The 23,263-nt window shown below is 44.8% G+C and overlaps 1 protein-coding gene across 1 annotated transcript; it reads right to left on the reverse strand.

Annotated features, from left to right (window-relative positions):
- Window positions 1-245: 245 nt before the first annotated feature.
- Window positions 246-23,210, reverse strand: ZC3H12D (zinc finger CCCH-type containing 12D). The gene is made up of 6 exons (XM_073337600.1): window positions 17,425-23,210; window positions 14,216-14,656; window positions 8,972-9,111; window positions 7,491-7,725; window positions 4,859-4,965; window positions 246-4,135 (listed from the first exon to the last, which is right to left on the reverse strand). Exons 2-6 carry the CDS (start codon window positions 14,515-14,517, stop codon window positions 3,078-3,080), a joined length of 1,842 nt encoding a protein of 613 aa, XP_073193701.1. The 5' UTR covers window positions 14,518-14,656; window positions 17,425-23,210; the 3' UTR covers window positions 246-3,077.
- Between the last annotated feature and the right edge of the window lie 53 nt (window positions 23,211-23,263).

The raw sequence follows: 23,263 nt of genomic DNA on the forward strand, positions 1-23,263 counted from the left end.
AAGTAATTTCCAGGTGGCAGGGGAAACCAGGTTAGAATATTCCCACCTTCTTCCACTTAACAGTGCATCTAGTTGGGAAGGGCCTTGACAAGGGCAGTGACTGCCACATCCACAGCACCAACCCCATCCCCCCCACCCCTTATTGTAAGGAAGCTTCTCTAATGATGCATCAGAAGGACTCTCAATTCACATGCAGCCATGAGGACAAGTCAGAGCCAGGATGTTGGTTCTCCCTGTCTCCAATGCCACACCATGCCAAAGCTAATGTCATAGCAGGAGATTTATAAAGGCATGAGTGGGAGTTAATTAAGCACTCAACTTTCATTTGTCTTTGAAAATCTCCCCCATAAGAAGCAGCATCAACATCGGTTCTATTTGCTCTCAGTGCATAATGCACAACGCTGGCAGCAATGGGAGTGGAGAGTTCTGATCTGGTAACATTTTACATCCTCTTCTCAAAGAGGCTGAGCATTATGGAGGATGAGAGGCAGTGGAAAGATCAGGCTGTTTTGTATCCAGTGCTCTTGTGCCTTTCACACAGGTGTTATGTGGCAGGCAGTGTAATAGGGTTATGGGATATGCGTGTTTGATCTCCCAGAAATCCTGCTGTGGATAAATAGCAATAAATCAAGGCTCCCAGACAAGCTGCTGGATAGCAGTGATAGCGATGCATGTTCAGAGTCTCAAGCTATTGAGCTACATTGGCTCTTTTGTGCAGGTGGTAGGTGTGGTGGTCAGAGAGAATGCAGGGCCGGACCATATTACTCTTGAAGAAAATACCCCAAAAAGAAGCAATGGATAAGAGATCCTCTACCGATCCTACAGAGATTAGATGTAGACAGGTACTTGCAGGACAGTGTGGCAGGAGTGAGAGACTGTGTGTGTGTATTAAATTGAACAGCTCGGATATACAAATATTTTTTCTAAAGCAGAATGTCATCCATATAATGAAGAACATTTAATATGTGTTACAATGTGACATACTTAGAGTTTGGAAAAATTCCAAAAAGGGTCAAATTTTAAGATTCCATGTTTTGTAACCTAGATAATTAAATGGCACAGGCTAGCAGCTTTACAGCTTACCAAAATCAAACATGTCCCAAAGGAACACAGTTTAAACGTTTGCGTCCATAAATCAACTGTACAACTGGGATCATAGTGGGTAACTAAAGGTCAGTTTAACTCAGTTAAGTTTTTGTTTTTTCATATAAGAAAAACAGCTTCTCTTCTCATTATCACCATCCTTGTGTTTTGTCCAGAAAAAAATTCAGAGGAGTTCAGGGTTTAAGTCAAAGATAAACCCACTAAATGGAGTTGAACTGCTCTTAAGTGTTGAATATGGATCATCATCAGCTTCAGCTGTCTCTACCATGGTCTGTAGGAACCCTGCTAATATTTCTTAACTAACAAAACAGATTTTTAAAAGAAACCTACTTTTTATCTTGTGAAGTATAAAATGGGTCCAATCCTGCTCCCACAAAGCCGATGGGAGTTGTTAACCATTCAGCGAGGACAGGATTGGGCCTAATGGCTGTAATTATAAAGGCAGACATGCAATGACGAAAAGCCAACATTCTCTTATAGCTGGGATGTCAGACTAATGTGGGAAAAGGCCACATTAAAAATGTAATGTTGGTGTGTGACCAATGTCTATGAAGCAATATACTAGATCTTGTAGGCAGAGCTCCTACAATGGGAAGTTTGTACAAAGCTCAGAGAGAGTGTACGAGCCTTTTGATGGAACTACACTTTTTAGGCCAAAATTTTAAAACATGACTAGTGATTTGGTGTGTCTGTCTTCGGGTGCCCAACTCATGTTTGGCATGGTGAAACTGTCTCCTTTTCCAGAGCGCACAGGATAGACTATTGCATCCTGAGGCCACCCCTTTTTGGGAAGGGCTCAAATCTTGCAGTAATATATTCCTTAATTGGGCTGAACTTTCATTAGCTTCAATGGATAAGATAGTCTGTGAGTAAAAACTGCAGGATTTATCCTCTGCTGAAGTTCTGACTTTTCCAAATAGTTGCACTAAGCACACAGAAATGAGGACACTGCAGGAAGCCTGCATGCATTTCTGCAATGGGAACAGAACCTCAGTCTTCCCATTCAACCTTTGTCATTTCAACAGAGTAACCAAAAGACAATGAAAGCAGCTCTGTGTGAGACCGGGAGAAGTTTGGCCCTCATGGGAGGAAGCCCATGCTAGTGGGAGATATGCTCTGTGGCTTTCTGTGGATTGTCATCGCTTTATTTTATTTTTTTTAAAGAAAATCTGAGTTCTGAGGGGAATCCTTTAAAAATGCAAATCTCTTCAAAGGAAGATTGTCCCACATTGCTCTCATGAGCAGGGGCGAGGGATAGCTCAGTGGTTTGAGCATTGGCCTGCTAAACCACAGGCTGACCACAGGCTGAAATCCACTGCAATAGCATCTTTGATTAAAGGCTCTTAAAGTGCTTGTAAAACATACACTAAGCCTTGCAGCAACTGCTCTGTAAGGTGGGGCAATGTTGTTAGCGAGTAAAGAATAGGCAAGTTAAAGGCCCCGATTGTGACTGACCCTTCTTTGGATGGGTGGAAGGTTTTCAAAGAGTACATGTTCCTTGTGTGGTCTCTATATAGGTCAGTCACAATTGCAGCACCTGTATGCTGGTGACCCCAGTGTCTGCTCCACTTCCAGGGATGGCTGGCATCTCTCAGAAGATGGGAAGGGAGAAGGGGCAACAGCCCCACAACAGGAAGTAGAGTTGGCCATCCACACGAGGGGGATCCTAAGGGTGGCGCAGTCTCCCTGTCCTCTTGTAGGGAACTCGGTGAGGATTGTGCCTCAAGGAAGGAATCACTCTCCAAGGCACAGTCCCTCCCCAGGATCCCTCCACGGGTGGTGCAGCTCCGTACCATTGCCTGCTGGGCCCGTGGCTGCCTGCCACCATTTGAGTCTAATTGCCTTGCCCAAGGCTACACAGTGAGTCACTGGCAGAGCTGGAAACAACCTTGGACCCCTGGCCCCAGCTGGCAAAGTCTCTTGGTTTTTGGTTTTCTTTTGGGGGCACTGATGTTAGGAGGGTATCCACCACTTCATAAGTGCTTGTGTCTTTGAATTAGTAAAATTAAACTAGCCATATCCTTGAGATCAGGGTACAAGAACATAACTCGATCCACTACATCGTATGGGAAGACAGAGCAGAGCACACTGCGGATGTGTGCTCGCTCTCCAGCAAGTGGCTCTGGAGCATGATTCAGGAGATACTCGCTGTGAGAAGTGGGTGAGTGGCTGAAGGAGCCGGGCTCCTTGCGGGGATCTAACAAAAATGGCGGAATGGGAGGCTGATTCTGCAAATGCCTTTGGTATTGTCCATCTTCACGTTTGCTGTAGGGAAATGGGCCATTAAGAGGAGACCTGACAGAGTGTGTGACTTGCTGTTGGGCCTGTAGGCCTTGTGTGGACTGAGATCTGTCCACAATGTATTGGATTCTCTGACTTTGCGCCGCTGACATTTGCACATTGCAGCGGTGCTCAGGCCTAGGGTGAGCTGGGTGCCTACAAAGATGAGAAGGCAGCTCGCACTGTTGTAAGCACATGCAGTCCAAACTATGGTTGTGATGAGTTACGTATAGATTGTGTCTAAGATTACAGCATTGATGGATACTGTCCATTGCATCCCCTCTCGTAGAGGGGTCTGCCAGCCTATTTGCACTATATATCTTGTCCCTGAGGGATAACTCAGAGAGCTGCTTTTCCATGAGCCTTTGATCTCTCTGTAGGTCTTGGTGTAATACATTTTGTTGGGGTTCCAGCTTACGGAGCGGCCTGTCTCCCCAGGCTCTCGCTGAATGCTCGGTGTATCTTCTTTCCTGTTGCGCGGAATGGAACCAATCCGGTGCAAAGCTCTGAGTGGAGCTGCCGCCACCTGAAGCACCACTGGATTCCTCCAGCCTTTCTATGCCGGCACCGTGGGATGCATTCCCTCCTTGGGCTGTAGTCGGGGCAGCCTTCAGCTTTTCTTCCTCTGTCTCCAAGCTTTGAGAGGAGGCCTTTGTTTTGGCTCGGAGCTCATCAGCCACTGACAGCTGAGCTTGGTGCAATCGTTCTGGGTGGAAAAATTTGCACTTGCTGCCATATGTGCATTTTTTGCCTGAAAGAAAACAAAACAATGAGCTGAGAGGTAGGAGTGGGGCATTAAAGTATCAGACAAATATTAATTTATCTATTTTAGGTACTTAGAAGGGAACCCTTCCCCACAGTATTTGAGCACCTCACAGTCTTTAATGTATTTATCCTCAACACTGCTGTGAGGTAGGGGAAGTGCAATTTGCTATTACTAAGGATACCAGAGGTGCCAACTTGCCACTTTCACCGGGGGTGCTCGATCCCTGCTCCACCCCCAGCCCCGCCCCCCACTCCACCCCTTTCCCGCGACCCCACCCCCACCTCTTTCCACCCCCTGCCCTGGGTGTGCTCTGCCCCCTCCTCCCCAGTGCCTCCTGCATGCTGCTGAACAGCTGATTGCGGCGGGCAGGAGGCACTGGGGGGAGGGAGAGAAGCTGATCAGTGGGGCTGCTGGTGGGTGCTGAGCACCCATTATATTTTTCCCTGGGGTGCTCCAGCCCCAGAGCACCCATGGAGTTAGCGCCTATGAAGAATACGATTTAGTCACAGAGGTCAGGGAAGTCACAGATGCTGTGACTTTACCAGACCTCCGTAATCTCGCTTCAACAACAGGGCCGGAGTGCGGGCTGGTGCCCTTGACCTGCAGCTTTGGCCGCAGCTGGGGCTGTGTGCTCCCCTCAGAGCTGTGGTAAGGAGCTCCAGAAGAAAAACAGGCAGGCATCACTGTGTCAAGTTAAAGAAAACCTACCATAAGGACAGGGCTGCCATCTAGTAAAAGGAAACACTGGCTTTTTGCTGAGGAAATTGTGAAGAGTAGGTCCATGACGGCCTAGTGGGTCATCAGGAGGCATAAACCTGAAACCCAAAAAGAGCATTAGTCACTCAATAGACATCCCTTTGTGAAATACTGCATTTCACTTACATTCCACTCTGGGATCTTTATTTTTTTAATCATTTATTGTGCACAGTTATGACAGAAAAGCCTTGTAACATTTACACAATCCCTATCAAAAGGAGGAAGGATGTACTAAAAATCCACACTCCTCTATCTTAGATCTCTGAGCTGCAGCCACACTCTTTCTGGAAGGGAAATAGTGCTCTTTAGCTGACCAGCCCTACAGGTACCGTACTGCAAGTTCATAGAGCTCCTCTCCTTGCCACAGGTTCTAGTACAGGGGTTCTCAAACTGGGGGCCAGCACCCCTCAGGGGGTTGCGAGCTGTCAGCCTCCACCCCAAACCCTGCTTTGCCTCCAGCATTTATAATGGTGTAAAATATATTTTAGAAGTGTTTTTAATGTATAAGGGGGGTTGCACTCAGAGGCTTGCTGTGTGAAAGGGGTCACCAGTACAGAAGTCTGAGAACCCCTGTTCTAGTATCCGTGCTGGAATCTCAAGCTGCGGAGAGAAAGGGTTGGCATTATGTTGGCCAGGCAATGACGTTGAATTTTCAGGCCCTGTATGATACTTTCGAAGCAACAGAAAATGACATGTTGGTATCTGCCCAGACTCCCTGTGTGCATCTATTTGCAGTGTTTGCAGCACAATGATCTGTGTTTAGCCACCCCAACTCTACAATATATACATATTTTAAAACAGTAGGAGTTGGCAGACTCAAATCCACCAGTGAAATCAGAGTGAAGGCTGATGTCTCATCACTCTGCCATTACTTCATCTTCCTATGCAACACATATGCACTGTATGTAAGAACACATGGATTTCTAAGACCTAGCACTAAGCCTTGGTTGAATACCAGACCTACCTATGAGCCTCTGCATGCAGTGATATTGTGTTATGTAAGTCTTCGAAGCATGGCGAGTTGGAGAACTGATTCCCCTGTCATCTGAATGTGATGTTTTAGGAAGAGCCATCACAGCATGAATGTCAATAACAGTTAGCACTTTTATAGTAATAAACCAATTAATCCTCACAATACCCCTGTGAGGGACTAGCTGGCTGATGAAACAGAGGAAGAGGAGCTAACTGACCAATTTAGGCCACAGAAGTTGTCAGAGTGGATTAGAAACTGAGCAGCTCCTCTCTCCTCATCCTCTGTTCAGAGCACTAGCCCACACATCTCTCAGCAAATGCTGATTGGCCGTAGCTCTTTCTGGTCTATCGGTGACCATGGTTATGTGAGATAGCAACAAAGGGTTGGTGGGGTTGGGGCACATGAATGAGCGAGGACATTTAATTCCCTATCTCTGTGTGTAATGGAACCAGCAGCTGGCATCCTAAGTGTCTCTTAGAGATGAGCAGGTCTGTCCTAATGTGCTTGGCAAAAATAGCTAGACGTATTTTAATTTTTTTTTTTTTTTGCAGTGAGGCTTGTGAAAATGTTCTGACAGCCTTACGAATGGGAAAGGAAGACAAGGGCAAGGAGAAATGTTATGTAAATGTTTGATACCCATTATTAACAAGGGAAGTAACCTGATTGTTAGAGACACAACAGATCTGACCTTTGAGTCCCATTATGCTGATAAGTAAGGGCATGAAGAAACCAAACACCATTACATTAAATGCATTGCCAAGTATTTTAGTGCAGTTTTGGGTGGCTCAGAACTACCAGCAGTCTGATATATCAAAGGTAAAATCAATTGAGCGTACCACATCTCGAGAGGTTTGGTGGCTACGCTATCAGTTTGAATGAAAACTTGCTCTCAGTGCACATTACCCAGCTAAATAAAGGCCTGGACCAGTTGACTGAGTAACAACCTTTTCAGGGGCAGAGAAAGACCTACAAAATTGGGAATGATCTGCACACCACCCAGATTTATATATCTATGATGAATGCAAAAAAATAATGAAGGGATCAGTCGTGTGGGAGACCAGGATCTAATTGCAGATCCTGGCCCCTCTCTGCTGCAGCTAGAAGGATCCTGGCCTCTTGCTGCTGCAGCTACTGTCTGGGAGGAATTGAAAATGGAGGGGAAAGAATTACTCACAAAGGGAGGGGGAGGTTTAACTCACTCTTAACCCAGCAGGACGATTAGACATACTGCCAAGCAGCCAAATGCCTCCCTGTTGCCAGATATCAATTTCATTGTGTCTCTGTCCAAAATCAATGTTATAGTGCTGTGACAGGGAGACACAGGCCTATCTTCATCTCATATCTCTTATTCTCTGCACTAGTCGGGCTTTAGGAGCAACATGGGTCCTAGATCACCTTTCAGTAAACCTGAAATAGACAAATTCCTCAAGGAGTTACACAGGACCTTTGAGACCAGAGGTGGGGAAGAAAAAACTAAAGACAGGATGCCCTAGCAGACTCTCTTAAAAATACACCTGCTCCCTTTGACATCAATTAAAGTTGCACTTATGGGTTGAATTTGGTCCACAGCATTCAAGGATGTAAATAAAAGTAAAGACAATTGTCCCCTACTTGTCACTGACAAAGGAGTACATGAGTAGCCGCTTCTCTATGAACCACTTCCACTCAGGATTCTCACTCTGGAGGTCCCGGTAGTTGTCATTGGACACAATCACCCCATCTTTCTCATGGGCCACTTTAATTATATAGCGATCGTCGTAGCAGACCACCCGCCTGCCTTTCACCTTGCGGGATGGGGTGTACACGAGAATGGTTTGCTTTGCAAGCTCATCAAGAATGTGCTGATCTGAAAACAAAAACAAGAGGGAGGAAAATCAGCGATTAGCGTGTACCAAACATATGTAGGAGTCCTTTAAGAATCTAAAAGCATCTTAAAAATAATAAGGGTTTTTAGGTACCTAAATACAGACTCAGGACCCTAAGTGAGGGATGTGATTTTTTTTTAGCGGCACTGAACTATTGGCATCAGCAGGAGCTGATGAGAACTCAACAAAGGTATAAATTAGGTAACCTTTCTAGGTGTTTAAATATGGACTCAGGAGCCTAGCCTTAGACATCTATTTTTTTGAAATCTGGGCTTAAAGGATGATTAAGCTGTGATCCTGAGCTACGCTGAGCACCTACAACTCCCCCCAACTGCAGTGGGAGCTAATGGTGCTCTCAAAATCATCCCCTCATATGTGAGAACCCACCATTAAGCAAGCCTCTTTAGGAGGTAGCCAATTTACATATCTGAGACTGCGGATACTGTATTACTGAATTACAAACAACAGAAAATGTCTGGGTGGTTCAAAATCAGTTCTGAACCGATAACAGGCTACATGGCTTATTGTCAGTCATTCCTGCTGTTGGCTCTGTAAACATTAGGGCTATGCACACAATTTCACCTGTAACAGCAATTTTATTTCTTTTCCCTCTTCCACGTGGGTCTGTCTTCTTATCTAGAAGCAGCAGCACGATCGTAAGCTCAGTGTTCTTGCTGATTCATTTTTGTACACTCATTTCTTCTCCGCTCTCTGCCCCTCTGTGCAGATATAGGCTTTGGCTAACATGTTTTATATATTTTACACAGTAAGTGCCTATATCGGTAATGACATAACCGAAAATGTTGTGGATTGGCTGTCGTTTGTGTGTTGCAACTAACTGCTGCTGGAGAAATGTCACCCTCAAGTAATACAGCTGACAGCTATACCATACATCATAATGCAGTTAAGCGCTACCAGAGATTCATTCTCCTTTAGCTCAACTGGCAGAGGTCTGTGCTTTTGAAGCAAAAGATTCTGATGTCTGTCACACATGCTACATAGACAGCAACAGCATATACACGGCCACGGATTCATCACTGAAACACCCTGAAATGTGTGCCTTGCTGTCTGCTTCCATTGTGCTGCTTTCTCTCCAGGAGAGAATTGCATCAGATTCCTCAAGTCCCCAATGCCTACCCTTTGCATGACATGATAGAGGTACAGTATTGCTATAGAAAAGGTTAATTTGTAATATATTTCAGATTGTTCTTGGAACACCCTGTCTACCTGTAATGGGGCTATCAAATCGTGGTGCTTCCTTTCTCCACGATGGGACAAAGACCTTGATGTCTTTGTGGCCTCTCTCCTTGAACCAGTCCACTGCCAGCTGAATCCCCCGGCATGAGAACACTTCTTTGTTCCCATGGCTGCAACCAGAAAAGAGAGCGGGAAATAGGTTAAGATTCAGGAAGAGGTTCATGCAGCTCTTGGAAGCTGAATTAGTAATACAAGGTAATCACAACATCAGCCCCAGCACCTCTTAATGATAGCCATGGAAGCCACCTTTACATATTGAGCAGAGAGCCCCAGCTGCACAACTTCAAATATATCTTCCAAAGGAAGAAGTGACATTTTATTTGCACCACAACTGGGATGTTTTCAAGGACAAGTGCTCCTGTACACTAGACTTCAAGGGCAGATGTAATTGGGGAGATACTCTCCCTCTCCCTCACACTGACTACCTCAGCCTCCATGTAGAGATGGACCTGTGACATAAAGGTTGGATTCACTTTAGTCCATGTGGGGCTGCTCTGGACTCCCCTTCCGGTGTAGGCTGGTGTTTTGAACAGAAAGTGCTCATGGTGGGAGCTGAATCGCAAAGCAGCAATTTTCTCCTCAGAAATAAAACTTCTTAGGCCCTATTCTCTTGCTGTGCTATGTTAAGATGATGGCCAGGGTGGCTGCAGGTCACTCTTCTCCAGCTGACTCTTTGAGAGGCGTGGAGGACACATGACTGGAAATCCCCACCACCCTCCCAGCAGATTGCATGTGTAGGTGCTCCCTGCCAATGACTCCCCATCAGGGGACAGGACCACCATGTGGGGATGGGAAAATAGGAGACCCTGTGCCCTAGACCACTTTAATCTAGCCCAAATTGTTGGATTTTGTCTGTCCAGGCCAGAGGCCAGGGGAAAACCTAGGAAGATCTGTTGTAGCGAACCCAGTTATGGAAATCGGCTAAAATTCAGCATCAGTCAGGATGGCCTAGGGAAATGATGTCTGAGAGAGCCTGTAAGAGACTATATCCTTGTTCAGTTTCTTCACCCTGCCCCGTAAAGTTCTTGTTTGTCATTATGGCTTGTTTAAATTTGACTACATTGTACATTGAAGAAGGTTTAAATTTGACTAAACAGTACACTGAAGAAGGTAATTTCGTTGCTCTTAACCATCTCTGCACAAGGAAATAAATGTACTGTTTTCATATATAGTAATCATCACACACAGATTGAACCCTATGCTACGGTCCTGAAATGGAAAAACATATCCACACCCACGCTATCTACAGCAGCCTCACTTGTGTACTTTGAACTCTCTAGATCATATCTCCACAATCATACTAGTGCTTTCAACATTGCAGAATACACACACTAATTATTAGTCTGTTGTTATAGTTCTACATCTGCACCCATCTATAGTGACATGAAAGATAGGTTAGAAATGTTTATATAATTACTGTCACAGGTACAGAGTACATTTATCTTCCGAACTAACAAAGGCATGGAAAGTATCATTTTATGCTGAATCATAAGTGCAGTAGTGAAATGATTGATTATCCCAAAATGATAAAATGGAATTTTATGGAATGGAATTTAGGGGGAGCCACCCAGCTGCCTCTGAAGGAGCTGTGGTTACAGGCCTCCAATACCAGAAGCCTACTTCCCCATTCACTTACACCACTGTTATAGCCATGTACCGTCACTCTGGATTTACTCCAATGCAGATGCAAAGAGAATCAGACCCCAGGAGTTTGTGTTTGGCATAGCGAGTATAGCAATAATACTTAGCCACCTTTGTAAAATGCTTGAGGTTCTGTGGATGAAAAGCTCTAAGGATTAGTACTGGATAAGCAGTGATGTTATTACAGTGAAACAAAATAAAATAGAGTCAGGGCTGAATTACCCAGAATGCCTTCCTCCACCTGGCAGCTTGAATATTGCTAGACATACCTGCGCATAATAAACTACATAACCACTTTTTCATTTTAATATGCTTGCAGCTGGTAAGATTCTGGCAGTTCCCTTTTCAAGTTGGGAAGGGATATGTTTGTTGTTTTAACAACCCTGCCATCAGGAGCTCTGCTGTAGAGCTCCTCTCCCCAGGCAGTCTAGCTCATGGTTAATATAGTTTGTGACTCTGTTAGCGATGGGGATGCAAACTGTTTTTCAACCATCCTACTCAGGTTTGGGAGACAAGAGACAAAGACATGTTATTTCCCCCCACCATATATATAGAGATGGCTTGATACAGTACAGTGCCCCATCTACTACACCACATGATCTTTCTGTATCATGTACCAATGAAGTTTGTCACCAAGATGCTAGGATGCCAAAGCCCCTTTTCCAGCATCACTGGGAGTGTTTTAGCTAATAGCACCTTCTAGAGCCATCCAGTGATCTAATTAATTTTCATAGATTCTAAGGCCAGAAAGGACCACTGAGATCATTTAGACCAGTGACTCTCAACCTTTCCAGCCTACTGTACCCCTTTCAGGAGCCTGATTTGTCTTGTGTTATACCTCACTTAAAAACTACTTTTGGAAACCCATTTTGGGTATATGGCCTAAAAGCTCAAAATAGTAGCAACATTGCAACCAAAACCATCTACTGCACCTACAGCATAGCATCACTGGTTTTGAACATTTCCTGTCTGGTGATCTCTGAAGTAAAAGATTATGCACACAGCAGACCAGGGAGAGCTCTGAATTATGGAGTTGCAGTCTAATTCCATCGCAGGATCCTGCAAAGAAAGATGGTCTTGTGGTTTTCAGGTGAGCCTATGCACACCTGTGTTGTAACCCAGCTGTGATAGTGACTCCTTGTATGACCTTCAGCAAACCACTTAACCACTCTGCAAATTTACTTAGCTACCTTTCAGAGAGCTAGTGGGGACTCAGTAGTTAGCACTTTTCACTTTGAGTCCATTATCAGTATTAAGTACTGTAACGTGGGCATTAATTTCAAGCAGTTTGTGAATTCACTAGAACCTTTGATGATGGCGATCCAGCCCCTAATTCGAGATTGTTTTGGCTTTTTTATTTTTTACTATGCAGTACCTGTATCCAACAATAAAAACCAAGCTCCCTATTGCTTTACTTTATTGTTTAGCCCAGAACATGTGCATATACCCCCTGGGCTACAGTGATTCACTCTCAACTGGCCTAACACAAGGAATGAAGAATCAGCTGTTTAATCAACAACAAAGTCCCTTCTCCAAAGATCCTAAAACACTTCTCCAAAGCTCTTTGGGACATCATTTAAAACAGCATTTTCCTCCTCATTAGTACTACTGTGGAGCCACATGTCGGTATCAAAGCCCTCTCACTATCAAGTCACGACATCATCAGTGGAGTCCAAATTTTCCAGCAACTACACACTAAGCATTATGGGACACTGCCCTGCTCAGAGGCATACTCAAGTGACAGCTGCAGTGGAAGACAGCTGTACAAGGGGTGAAGGACAGGTTGTTGGCTTTCCCCCATTGCCCTTGAAAACCTTCAGGGATCTGTGAGGGCAGAGGTCCTGCACGGAGTCGGGGCTAAATGGAGACTCAGCACCAATGAAGATCCTGCAGAAGGAGTACCTGGCAATGGTGGAGGTAGTTCAGGGGTCTGAAGGTTGAGAGTGGTTTGGGGCTGATCTCAGGGCCTGGTGAAGTAAGTGAGGAACCTGTGGCAGGTTCTAGGCTGAGTCGGAGGAAAAAATGAGAGGGTAGAAAATTCCAGTTTTGAGCAGGAGAGCCGAAGCTAAAGCATGTGCTGCTCCCTCCCTACTTGCCTAGGGGATGGGTCTCCCATGCTCATACCCAGCCTTCTCTCTCCTGCCTCGGGGAGTTGGTTGCTCCCACCATTCTGCCTGGAAGATAAATCTTCGGCACTTCTCCCTCCATCCAGAGGAAGAAGTTACCAGGCAGGGTTCTCTTTCCTTCCCCAAGGGTCAATCTCTGGAGGGGTTTTCTCCCTTCTCACTCTTGCTTCCCAAGGATCAGGCTCCTTATATGGGGAACTCCCCCTCTCCCCTTCCCAGGACTGAAGATGCTGAATGGGAAATCTTTTTTGTCTGTTCCCCCTCCCCACCAACAATGCAAGAAAGGAGAGCATGCCAAGGAGTCTCCTAAGACGATGTCATCAAGTAGGGAAATGGGAGTTGGTTGGATAGGAATAACTGACAGTCAGTGTAGGTTTAGAAGGTGATTGGTGCTGGGCTTGATGGCCTTGGAGGTTAAGGTCACTGAAGTAAACGATGAAACATTTGGATGTTTATCCAGTACTAACTCTGAACACCTGGAGTTTCCATCGCCAGCTTTACAGGGGTGTATAATGCAATGTTGGTGCTAGTTGTGTGTCTCCTGTGTGCTCAGCTGCGTTTTTGCCACAGTAACTGGAGTATGTATATTTTTAAAAATTCTACTTCTCATCCTAGAAGTGGAACACAAACTATTTACAGAGAGAAAGGAGATTTATTTCAGTATTAAAGTCACAACTGAGCTGATAAACACTTGGAAAATGTAATATAGTCCAATTCCTATAAATCATGAATCAAAACCAAAACACACAAGCCAGGGATGTTTTGGGGTTGTGCTTGTAAAACCAAAATGATGATGCTTGAGGTTTTGGCAAAACCAAAATCCACATTTCCCCATTTGAACTGCTTTCTGCTTCTCAGGTCAGTTAGACTCTTCACTCTCTTTCTTGAGTCATGGTCACCTGATTTACAATCCAGACAAAATGGCAAAAACAGTACAAGAACTAACCATGTGATCTACTGAACAAATACAAGATTCAATCAACTGAAATACTGTGCTGCTGCTTATCTGGACTTCTCCAAATGAATCTGATTTTTGAAAACCAAGTATAGTATTTACTTTATCTGGTCCTCCAGCTTGTCCTGCCAATGCCTCAGCATATTGATTTAGATCTCCTGGATACTTGTGTGTAGCGATAGCATGACCTCACTTAGGAACTAAAGTGAAGGGAAGCCTTGTGAAACATATTGCTACAGACAGTAGAGGTTAGGAGTTAGTTTCAAAATGGTGATCAGAGGTGATCATTATTTTAAAAATCAGCTCATGATACTGAGGGAGAGCAGGTCCATGAAATAAGCTACAGCCCCATGAACAGAGATATGAGATATCCTCACCAAGCATCTTGTGTGCTTCACACATAAAGGAGAGCACAACTTCAGGCTGGATTCAAATGCAAAGTTACTGAGAAATGGAAATCCCTTGTAGGTATCAAAATGGAAAGGCACATACCTCATAGCAATGTTGCTGCCATCGATCACGATAGGTCTCAAGTGACTGGAAGAATCGCTTGCCTCTTCTTCTGGCTGCTTGGGCACTGCCAGCCTGCTACATGACCCCCGGGGGACAAGTTTTGGGAGAGGATGCTGGGCCTGCCTCTCCTGAACCGCAGGCCTGCTACCTACCCGAATCAACTCTTTTAGCACATCATCCTCCAGGGCCCCTTGGCCCAGATTCTCCAGCACTTTGCAGATGTCCTGCTTGCCATACCCCAGCTTGCAGAAAAACTCCATCTTGCCCAGGTGCGCTTCCATCTGCACAGCAGATACTTCCTCTGGGTCTGGGCTGTTACCAGTCGGCAGGATGTGAACCTGCCAAGGCCAGTCTCAGCAGGCTTTTCTGTTCCCTTTACTTAATGCTTTTGTTCTCTCGGCTGCTTTTTGCTGGCATCAGCTTTAGAGGTGGGGAAAAGATTTTAAATAATACAGTTAAATGTGGTAGCCAAGGAACTGCTCTCTCTCTCACACACGTTCAGTACACAGTTACACCTGTACAAGAGGCCAGTCTTATTAGGTCCCTTCTGGCTTAAGAGAGAGCCTTAGCTTTTCCTCAGACACCATGGAGGTTCTTCTGTTCCACTCTTGTTAGAAAAGCACCCCTGTAGAGCATCCAGTTTTTGTCAGCTTCTTGGGGAGAGTGGTTGAAGACAGGCATTGCACTACTCTCATCTCACAGGAAATCACTTAGAATAAAACATAACTGGGGATTTTCAATTTGCTCAGTGTGGTTAATGAACCATAGATAACATCGTTCTGATTTCAATGGAGTGATCTCAGATGTCATAGCAACTCAACAAACATGGCAAACTTCATCTAGTGGCAAAGAGGGAGTGTATTATTTTCAGTATTACTTGGAACTTTGAAAACAGGTTAGCACTCATGAAAAATTCTGCTCTTGTGAAACTGTTCAGGTGAAATCACTCAGATGTTCCGCTGATGCCTGACTTAACCTGTTGTTTTTTTAGTACTAGCTTTTCTGTCAGGGAGGTTTTTTTTACTTGAACAAAAAGAGTTTACCCTTACAAAGGTGTAGGTGTAGCACCTTGAGCCTAAACTTATTTGAGCAGTTTTAATTTCAGTTGGATTCATTGTTGAGGGGCTGTGGCGAGAGGAGCAGACTGAGTATGCCTGCCTGAGAGTAAGCTAAGGTAACGTAACTTTCTCCAGCATTCGCTAGGAATGTTGTACTGGGTCTTGCCCTGGCATTTTTCTGAAGGCCTACTGCCACTGCAGCTCCATGATGGAAGCACTAGTTAAGACTGGCATTTTAACCCAACCTCATCTCTGCAGGAGTGAAGGCCGACGTTTCCTTCCAGAGAAGCTGAGCTACTTTACAACAGGAGGCTCTCTTGGGGGCAAAAGTGGATGGTAGTTAACTTAGAGCTTCAACGAATCAGGGTTCACCTGTAATACCATCTTTGTCTCAGCACTGGGCTTTTCAGACTTTTCAAAAGCCAAGTTCCTTCCCTGATGAGTTTGCACTTTAAAATATGGTCGTTGGCTAGCACAATGAACAAGGTGCTAGTGGGCCGAGACCACTGGCTGTGAGGCCGATCAGTCCTGTGTCACTGAGTTCTTGTACGCCCCTGCTGTATGTATCCTACTGTTGTCTCTCATCTTAGATTCATATTGTAAACTGCTCCTGGCCGGAGCCAACTTTTTTGTTCTGTGTTTGTACAGCACCTAACACGGTGGAGTCCTGGGCCCTGCCTCGCGCTCCTAGGCACAATGATAATATAACTAATTATAGAAGAGTAGTACCCCTTGGGTACCTGCCCTCACATTGCTGCCGTCCTCACCAGCGGCTAGTCCCAGGTACAGGCTCATGTGTTTGCTGCAGGCTTTGCATTAAGGAGCCAGGCTCCTTATCCCAGGCCATGGAGACTCGTGCTTTTGGTTCCATGGGTCCTGGGCTCAATCCCCATGTCAGTCACTCCAGCCAGGGCATCACAACATGTGTTGTGACCTAAGTGGGGATTGGGGGTGCTGTGGCTCTCTGGAACGTGGTCTGAGCTTCCCTGGCCAGACCCCATCTGTAACCCACCCACATCTGCACTGTGGCTCTGGGCTCCCCCTAGTGGTCCAGCCATGGACAGAGGATTGGAGTCTGCTAGCTCCTGTGAGCTGTGCAACCTGGGTCTTTCCGCTCAGGCACCAGAGGAGAGGTTTAGGCTGTTTGATCCCAAGTTCCTGGTTTCAAGCCCTAGAGGATTACACTTTGGGCTGGGAAAGCAGAGCAAGCAAATTGCCTTATTGAATAGATTGTGTGTGTCTCCTCCCTCCCTGCTTTTAAATGAGTAGCAGAAACGGAGGGGTCAAGGGGCACATTAATAGTGAAAATACATTTCCAAGGGAACTCCCACTGAATGTCCGCTCGGAACTGATCGGTAAGGCCACCGGCTTCTCCCTCACGCTCCCCTCCAGACTCACTTCTGCAACATCTCCACTAGCTGACTAACAATGTATGGGCTATGGGGCAACTGGGTATAGTCAATGGGTAGAGACTTCAAACAGACAATGAGCCCAACCCTCAACTTGTGTAAACAGGGTAGTTCCCCATGAGCTACCACAATTTACACCAGCCAAGGTTCTGTCCCACAGTCACTTCTCTTTGAAGCCCCTGATCTTACAGAGAGACCCTCACAGCTGGATATTTGTGCCAGAGGAGTGAATGGGGCTCTGTGTAGCTTGAAAGCTTGTCTCATGCCCAGAGGTTGGTCCAATAAAAGGTATTAACTCAGCCATAAATAAAAGGTTTTGGAGCCTGAGGTTGTTCATAGCTGGCATTAAGCCAGAGCAGCAGTCAGTCTCCTCTGACTTGCATGCTGCAGGGCCAGGAGTGCGTGGACAGCTTTATACCACTTTAGCGCTCCTCTCCATCCCCAACTTGTGCTGGCTGCTGCTGAAAAGGTAGCTGTACAGCTCTTGAAATGTATCAGCTACCACTAATTTGATTCTTACCTGTGGACATTGTCTCCACAGGAAATTTTAAGAACTAGTCTTAAGACGCTAAAAATACTGATCAAACAGCCTCACAGAATATTTGGTGGGAGGCTAAACCATTTGGTCATGCTGAAGGATTGTGTGGGTGAAAACTCAACTTTCTCCTCTACCACCCTCCTGCGTTGGCTGAAATGAATAAAAGTGAAGAGTTGTACTCACAGAGAGCTCTGTGACTCGTCCGATACTATGCTTTGAGTCACCGGCTGCCTTGTCCCACTGCTAATGCACCAGGCTGGCGTCTGAGCAATGCTGTTCCCCACAAGGAAGTCAGCCCTGTATTTAGAGGCTTGTTATAACTCTGATGTCAACTGAACGCAAACAAGTGCAGCAAGCAGGCGACGCCCCTTGCATGTGATCATTTTACTTCCTCAGTTGGTTGGTTAATATAATTGAACTACAAGTCCTTAGACTTTCATTTGTTTTGCAAAAGAAGAGGAGGAAACTAAAGGTTTGAAACAACAGCTTATGAGTCACACATGGAGAACCCAACAGCATTCAGTTAGCAAGAAAGAGAAAAATAAGTTAATCTAAAGTCTCAAAGTGGATGTTTACCAGGTAATGTGTTTTATCAGAATGACGGGGGTGGGGGCGGGATAGGGAGAAAGTAAAGAATGATTTGTACACCACACTGTCTCCTGAATTCCCCATTTTGTTTCATTTCCTAATGACCCACATCCTGCAAGCCCTTAGCCAGGTGCGTCAGTGGTGGAGAGGAGCTGCTCAGCAGGCCTATGATATATTTATAAATTCACTTGGCCATCACAGATAAGCCCAGAGCTCTTTACTGAAGGATTCCTGAACTCACACATTCATGTAGACAGACACACTACTCTCTCCAGAGCTATGGTGGGAGATGCCTTCCCACTATAAACATGGAGTTCTTTCATCTCACGCCGAATGCTGCCATAAGCAAACCACTGTGCCTGACACTTCACTGGCAGGGAGGGACCTAGCCTATGGGAAATATCTGCAGGGATGGTTAGTAGCTATGGGGGGGGTCCCAACAATTAAGATGGATTGAATCTCTGGAGCACTGAAGTTGCTGCAGCTGGCTCCTGTGGGAGCACGGGCCCAGGCCCCAGGCTGCTGCAGAGGGAGGGGGTGAAACAAGAAGGAAGCCTGCTCTCTCATTGTCACACAATAAGGTCTCAACACTAGCCTGCATTTTATGGCCAGTGTGGCTATTTATTTTATTTATAAAACTTCAACTTTAACTGACTGAGGCCCACCGCGTTGTACACAGACACGGCCCTAAGCTGTTAGCCTGCACGCTCCCTTCTCAGGGCCCTCCAATTTGTTCAGTACATGCAGGTGTTATACAGCTAGTCTTAAATGAGCCTGTGGGGCTTTCGCCTCTTTGTATGTACAGCACCTAGGACAACGGGGCCCAAGCCTTTTGGCCCAGCCATAATATAAAGTCAGCAATTGCCTTGCTGTTACTGTAAAACCCAGGAAACTCATTCCAGTACATGGTGACTGGAGCTGGTTTTTATTTTTTTAGAAGAATGATGAAAACTCTTACTGTGAAGTAGTAATAGTGAAACAGTGCCTGGGGTGGGTTGTTTCTGACTATACATAGCTGCGGCTGCAGCACATTCAGTGTCTGATAACCCACAGCACAACAGAGGAAAGGGATTTCCCCCCCCCGTTTTTACAATTCTAAATTTTCAAAACACCAGCTATTGCCCCATGACAAGCTCACCAGGGAGAAGTGTAACTAATTAAAAAACAGACTGTGCCATTAGTTATCACTCGTGATGGCATCGGGCTGTTTTCTCATTCAGTGTAACAGTACAGCAAAGACTGTGTGATATTAGCTGCCCGGCTTGCTAGTGCCTGTCCTGGCCCCAGTACCGCCGAAGTAACAATGAACCTTAGTTCATTTACCTAAAGAATTGCATTGCTTTGATCAAAATGTCTTTCCGAGTACCTTCTCGTAGAGACAAGGACTAGTAGACGTTCCCCTCTTGAGGCCGATTGTTTTTGGATTTGGGAATTTCCTGCATTGTGAAACAGCCAATATCTTCCCCCAGAAGAATGTTTTACCATCCTGAACCTAAAGTAGCTCGTGTTTGACACTGCTATGAGGTAGCGGACAGATTTTTGTGTGACTTCAATTGTCCCTATGGTCTTAGAGGACCGTGTACATTCTTGGTGTAGATTCCTCAAGTGAAATGCAGGACCCACTGAAGTCCATAGTAAAATTACCATCAACTCATATAGGGATGGAATTTCACCCTTGAACTTGAATTAAAATGTCTTGGCTTTACCTTCTCATTTGTAAGTGTATTACTGAGGCAGGGTGTTCAATCATAAGTACATACAATTTGCGCTATTGTCTGAGACTGTGGGTTCTGAGCAAAGAGATTCTAAATGGCAGGATCGAACATTAGGGCCTGACCCCAAAGCCCACTGAAGTCAATAGGAGTATCTCTGGGCTTTGAATAAGACTGAGTGCCTTGTGTCAGTTTATAGCAAATCTAAAATACTTCTGAAAGCAAGACACCTTGATTCAGGCCACCTGCTGATGACAGGAAGTGACTGTGGAACTTCCACTGGCACTATTATCACTCGGTAAAATCGTTTGGTTTCTTAAATTGCAAAATGACAGTCACCTTCCTTCACTAGGGGCACAGCAAAATATTATTTTGTTTGCTAATAAAAAGGGGACATCTGATTTGTTATCAGTGTTACAGCTACAAGAAACCCTGTTCTGGCCCATGCTACCGGTTTCAAAAGAGAATACTTTGCCAGAAATCTGGTGCAGTTTGAGGGGACTGCATGATAGACACACTTCGCTCTTTCAACCAATTTATGGAGCAGCATTGGAGGTAGGCTGCCAACAAAAACAAGCACTGCATTTAAAGCCAACCAAGGGGGACATAAAAGGCTATAGAAAGTGGTGATTAGTCAGAAAAGAGAGGAGAGCCCTCCCCTAGCCTGGCTGGATATAAGTTGGCCTGCCCCCAGCAAAACTAAACATAACGAGACAAAGCCACTAAACTCATCACGACCAGAATGCAACTATTTCAGGCCCAGGCCATTGCCAGCAGTTTCACTAAACAGGTGTAGGAGGTTTTTAAAAGATCTTCTTTTGATGCCATCAGGATACACATTGCCTCGTCCCCTTCCAGGAGCAGAAAATTCTTAGGCTTCTTGGAAAATGTTATGACCCCATTGCAAGATTTATCAGAACATGACCAGAATTTTTTTTTAAACTGTTATTGCACCACTGCTTTAAAGAGCTAGCAGAAAGATTTTATTCCTGTTTTTATAGCCGAGTTGTTTTTATACCCCAGAGTTTTCTATCATACTAACTTAAGCACCTCGCTCTCAACCAAAAAGTCCCAAACAAGCTTCAAGTTGAAAAGTTTATTACTAGTCAACCCGAGATTTCTTAAGTGCTCCTGAAAACATCCTTCAGCTTTAAAGATTTGTCATAACACCTACAAAATTCACGGTTACTTTTTTAATGCAGACACAGTGCATTACATTAAGACCATCACTTCAAAACAAAACAAAAATCTGACAGTAGCTAGAGCAAAGGTGTTCAGGCAATATATCACATACAACAAGCATTTGAGTGACCTACTGTCATTTAACATTTTTCAGATTGTTCTTAGCCATCAGGGTATTAGGCGCTTTTCAGAACTAGCTCCCTGCCCCAAGGAGCTTACAGTCTCCGGCTCTGATTTTACACTTGACAGTATGCTCTCAATTGCAGGATTAGAGACTAATTTTAGACCTGACAGACAGAGCAACAAGCCATGGGGAGACGAGGAAAGAAGAGACACACCAATAAGATCAGCTGGTTACTCAATTAAAGCACATGCACATTTTGGTGGTGCACTTAAACATATTTATCAGAATAATTACAACTCATTTTTATGGACATCAGGCAAAAAGTGAGTCTTAAGAATCCATTCGAATAGCGTGCGTGAGAGAGAGGGGTAAGTGACTTGTAGGATAGAACTGGGAGGACCTCTCATGCACAGGGGGAAGTATGGAGGAATAACTTTGGCAAATGCCCCAGTTAGTATTTCACAGAAGGGAAACACGATATGATTATAGCATTTACAAGTCGGCATTTTGATTATAGAAAACTGAGCTGGATTGAGAGCTACTGAAGCTGCCAAAATATGAACTGACAGAGCTGATCATACTAGAGCAAATTCATAAAATACTAAATATCTACCTACGAAGATCAAAACAGGAAACCATCAGCAAGACAATTGAGATGAAATACTAAGGTAAAGAAGGTACCTGGAAGAGTATAGGATGACCGATTACTTGTGGATCCTCCCTATCACATCATCTAGAATAGTGCACCAACCAGCCCCAGAATGCTAAAAATCAGGCTCCTCTCATTCCCCACCAATACGTCACAGGTGTAACCTTAGGCCTCTATTTTGAGACCCTGGCTTCCTGCAAATATTTTTAGTGCATTAACACCAGCACTGGCAGGTGATTGGGGGTTTGAACATAAACATTCTCTCACCTATGTGTGCAGCTGTTATGTGTGTAGAGAGGTGTCTACAAAGTTGCATGTGGACAAGAGCAGAGGACTTGAAGCTCCATTGAAACTCAGATCTATAACTCCCCATCGCCATGGAATAAGATACTTGAGAGTGTGCTACTGTACTTTAAAGCTGTTTAAGGAAAAGGGAATTCTATAAGGAAAGAAGAGGGGAAACCCCAAATCTTGAGCTCAGAAAACTGCACTGATGCCCTGGAGTGTCTGAAAAATTCCCCTTGAAAAGACGTCACAGCCACAGCTAAGTGAACGTAAAGAAGCTGAGGTTTCTGCTCCGAGGTTTGTGGTTTTACAATCAACATTGCCAGGGAAATGGATTATTTAAATATCATGCTCATCAAGTGTCAGTATTAATCCTGAAGTTGAAGCTATCGTAACTGACAAAAATGAAAGAACAGTAGGGAAGTATGAACGCAACATGATTAGAATGAGTCAGCTTTCTTAGGACATACAGGGCATGATTATGGCCTATTATTAAAAGAAGAATCTTTCTCTACTAAGCCACAAAACCACCGCAAGGACAGTCATGGTGTGAAATGGCTGGTTGTCTCAGCTGACCTTGCAACAGAGGTCAGTTCATCTACACTGTAATGTTACTTCTGAACGCACCGGACAACATGAGCATGATCATAGCAATGGATTCCATTTATCTCATAGTGCTTAGAACTTGTAGCAGGAAGAGTTTGGATATTTTCCAGAATAGCAGCCTTCACATAGTGAGACATGCTGGGAATTGAGGTAGGTATGCCAGAATTTCTCAGCCCCATTTGGCATCTCCTAAATTTAGGTACTTACATTTGTATTTAAATCATAGAACAGTAGGACTGAAAGGGACCTCAAATTGTTCATCTAGTCCAGTCCCCTGCACTCAAGTAATTACTCTGTACCTCTGTATTGAGTACAGTGACTTTTGCACATTTGAAAGGCAGCATGGAAAGTTTGCACTGACACCATCAGTGCGATGGATAAAGAGTATCCAAGATCATCAATCCATCTCTCTTCAGCAGCATTAATTTCAGATACAGCAAGCATTAAGAATAAGAATTGTGTTAATAGTTTTAAGTGTTTACTAGACATGTGGTGAAAAAAGAAGCCATTTCTGTCTTCAAAACAAGAGAACCTTTTTCAAGGAATGGATTTTCTTATAGCAAAGTAGGAAGTGACAGACAAAACCCAACTCCCTTGTATTTCTTAGGGCTATGAGAAAACCATACTGCTCAATCGGTCCCACTCTGGACGGTCTGTTGTAATACAATCCAACAGTCGAATACCATGTGCTGAATCCCACCCTGACTGATCACTGTTCCTAGCTCTGGGGGTCTCAGGGTAGGTCTACACCGCAACAAAAAAACCCCACTGAACTGAGTCTCAGAGCTTGGGTCAATTGGCTCAGGCTGCAGGGCTAAAAATGTCTACACTGCAATTTGGGGTGGGCTGGTGATGTAGAGGCCCATACCTCTACAC

The sequence above is a fragment of the Lepidochelys kempii genome, chromosome 3, assembly GCF_965140265.1.
Source record: "Lepidochelys kempii isolate rLepKem1 chromosome 3, rLepKem1.hap2, whole genome shotgun sequence".
NCBI classification, from domain to species: domain Eukaryota; kingdom Metazoa; phylum Chordata; order Testudines; family Cheloniidae; genus Lepidochelys; species Lepidochelys kempii.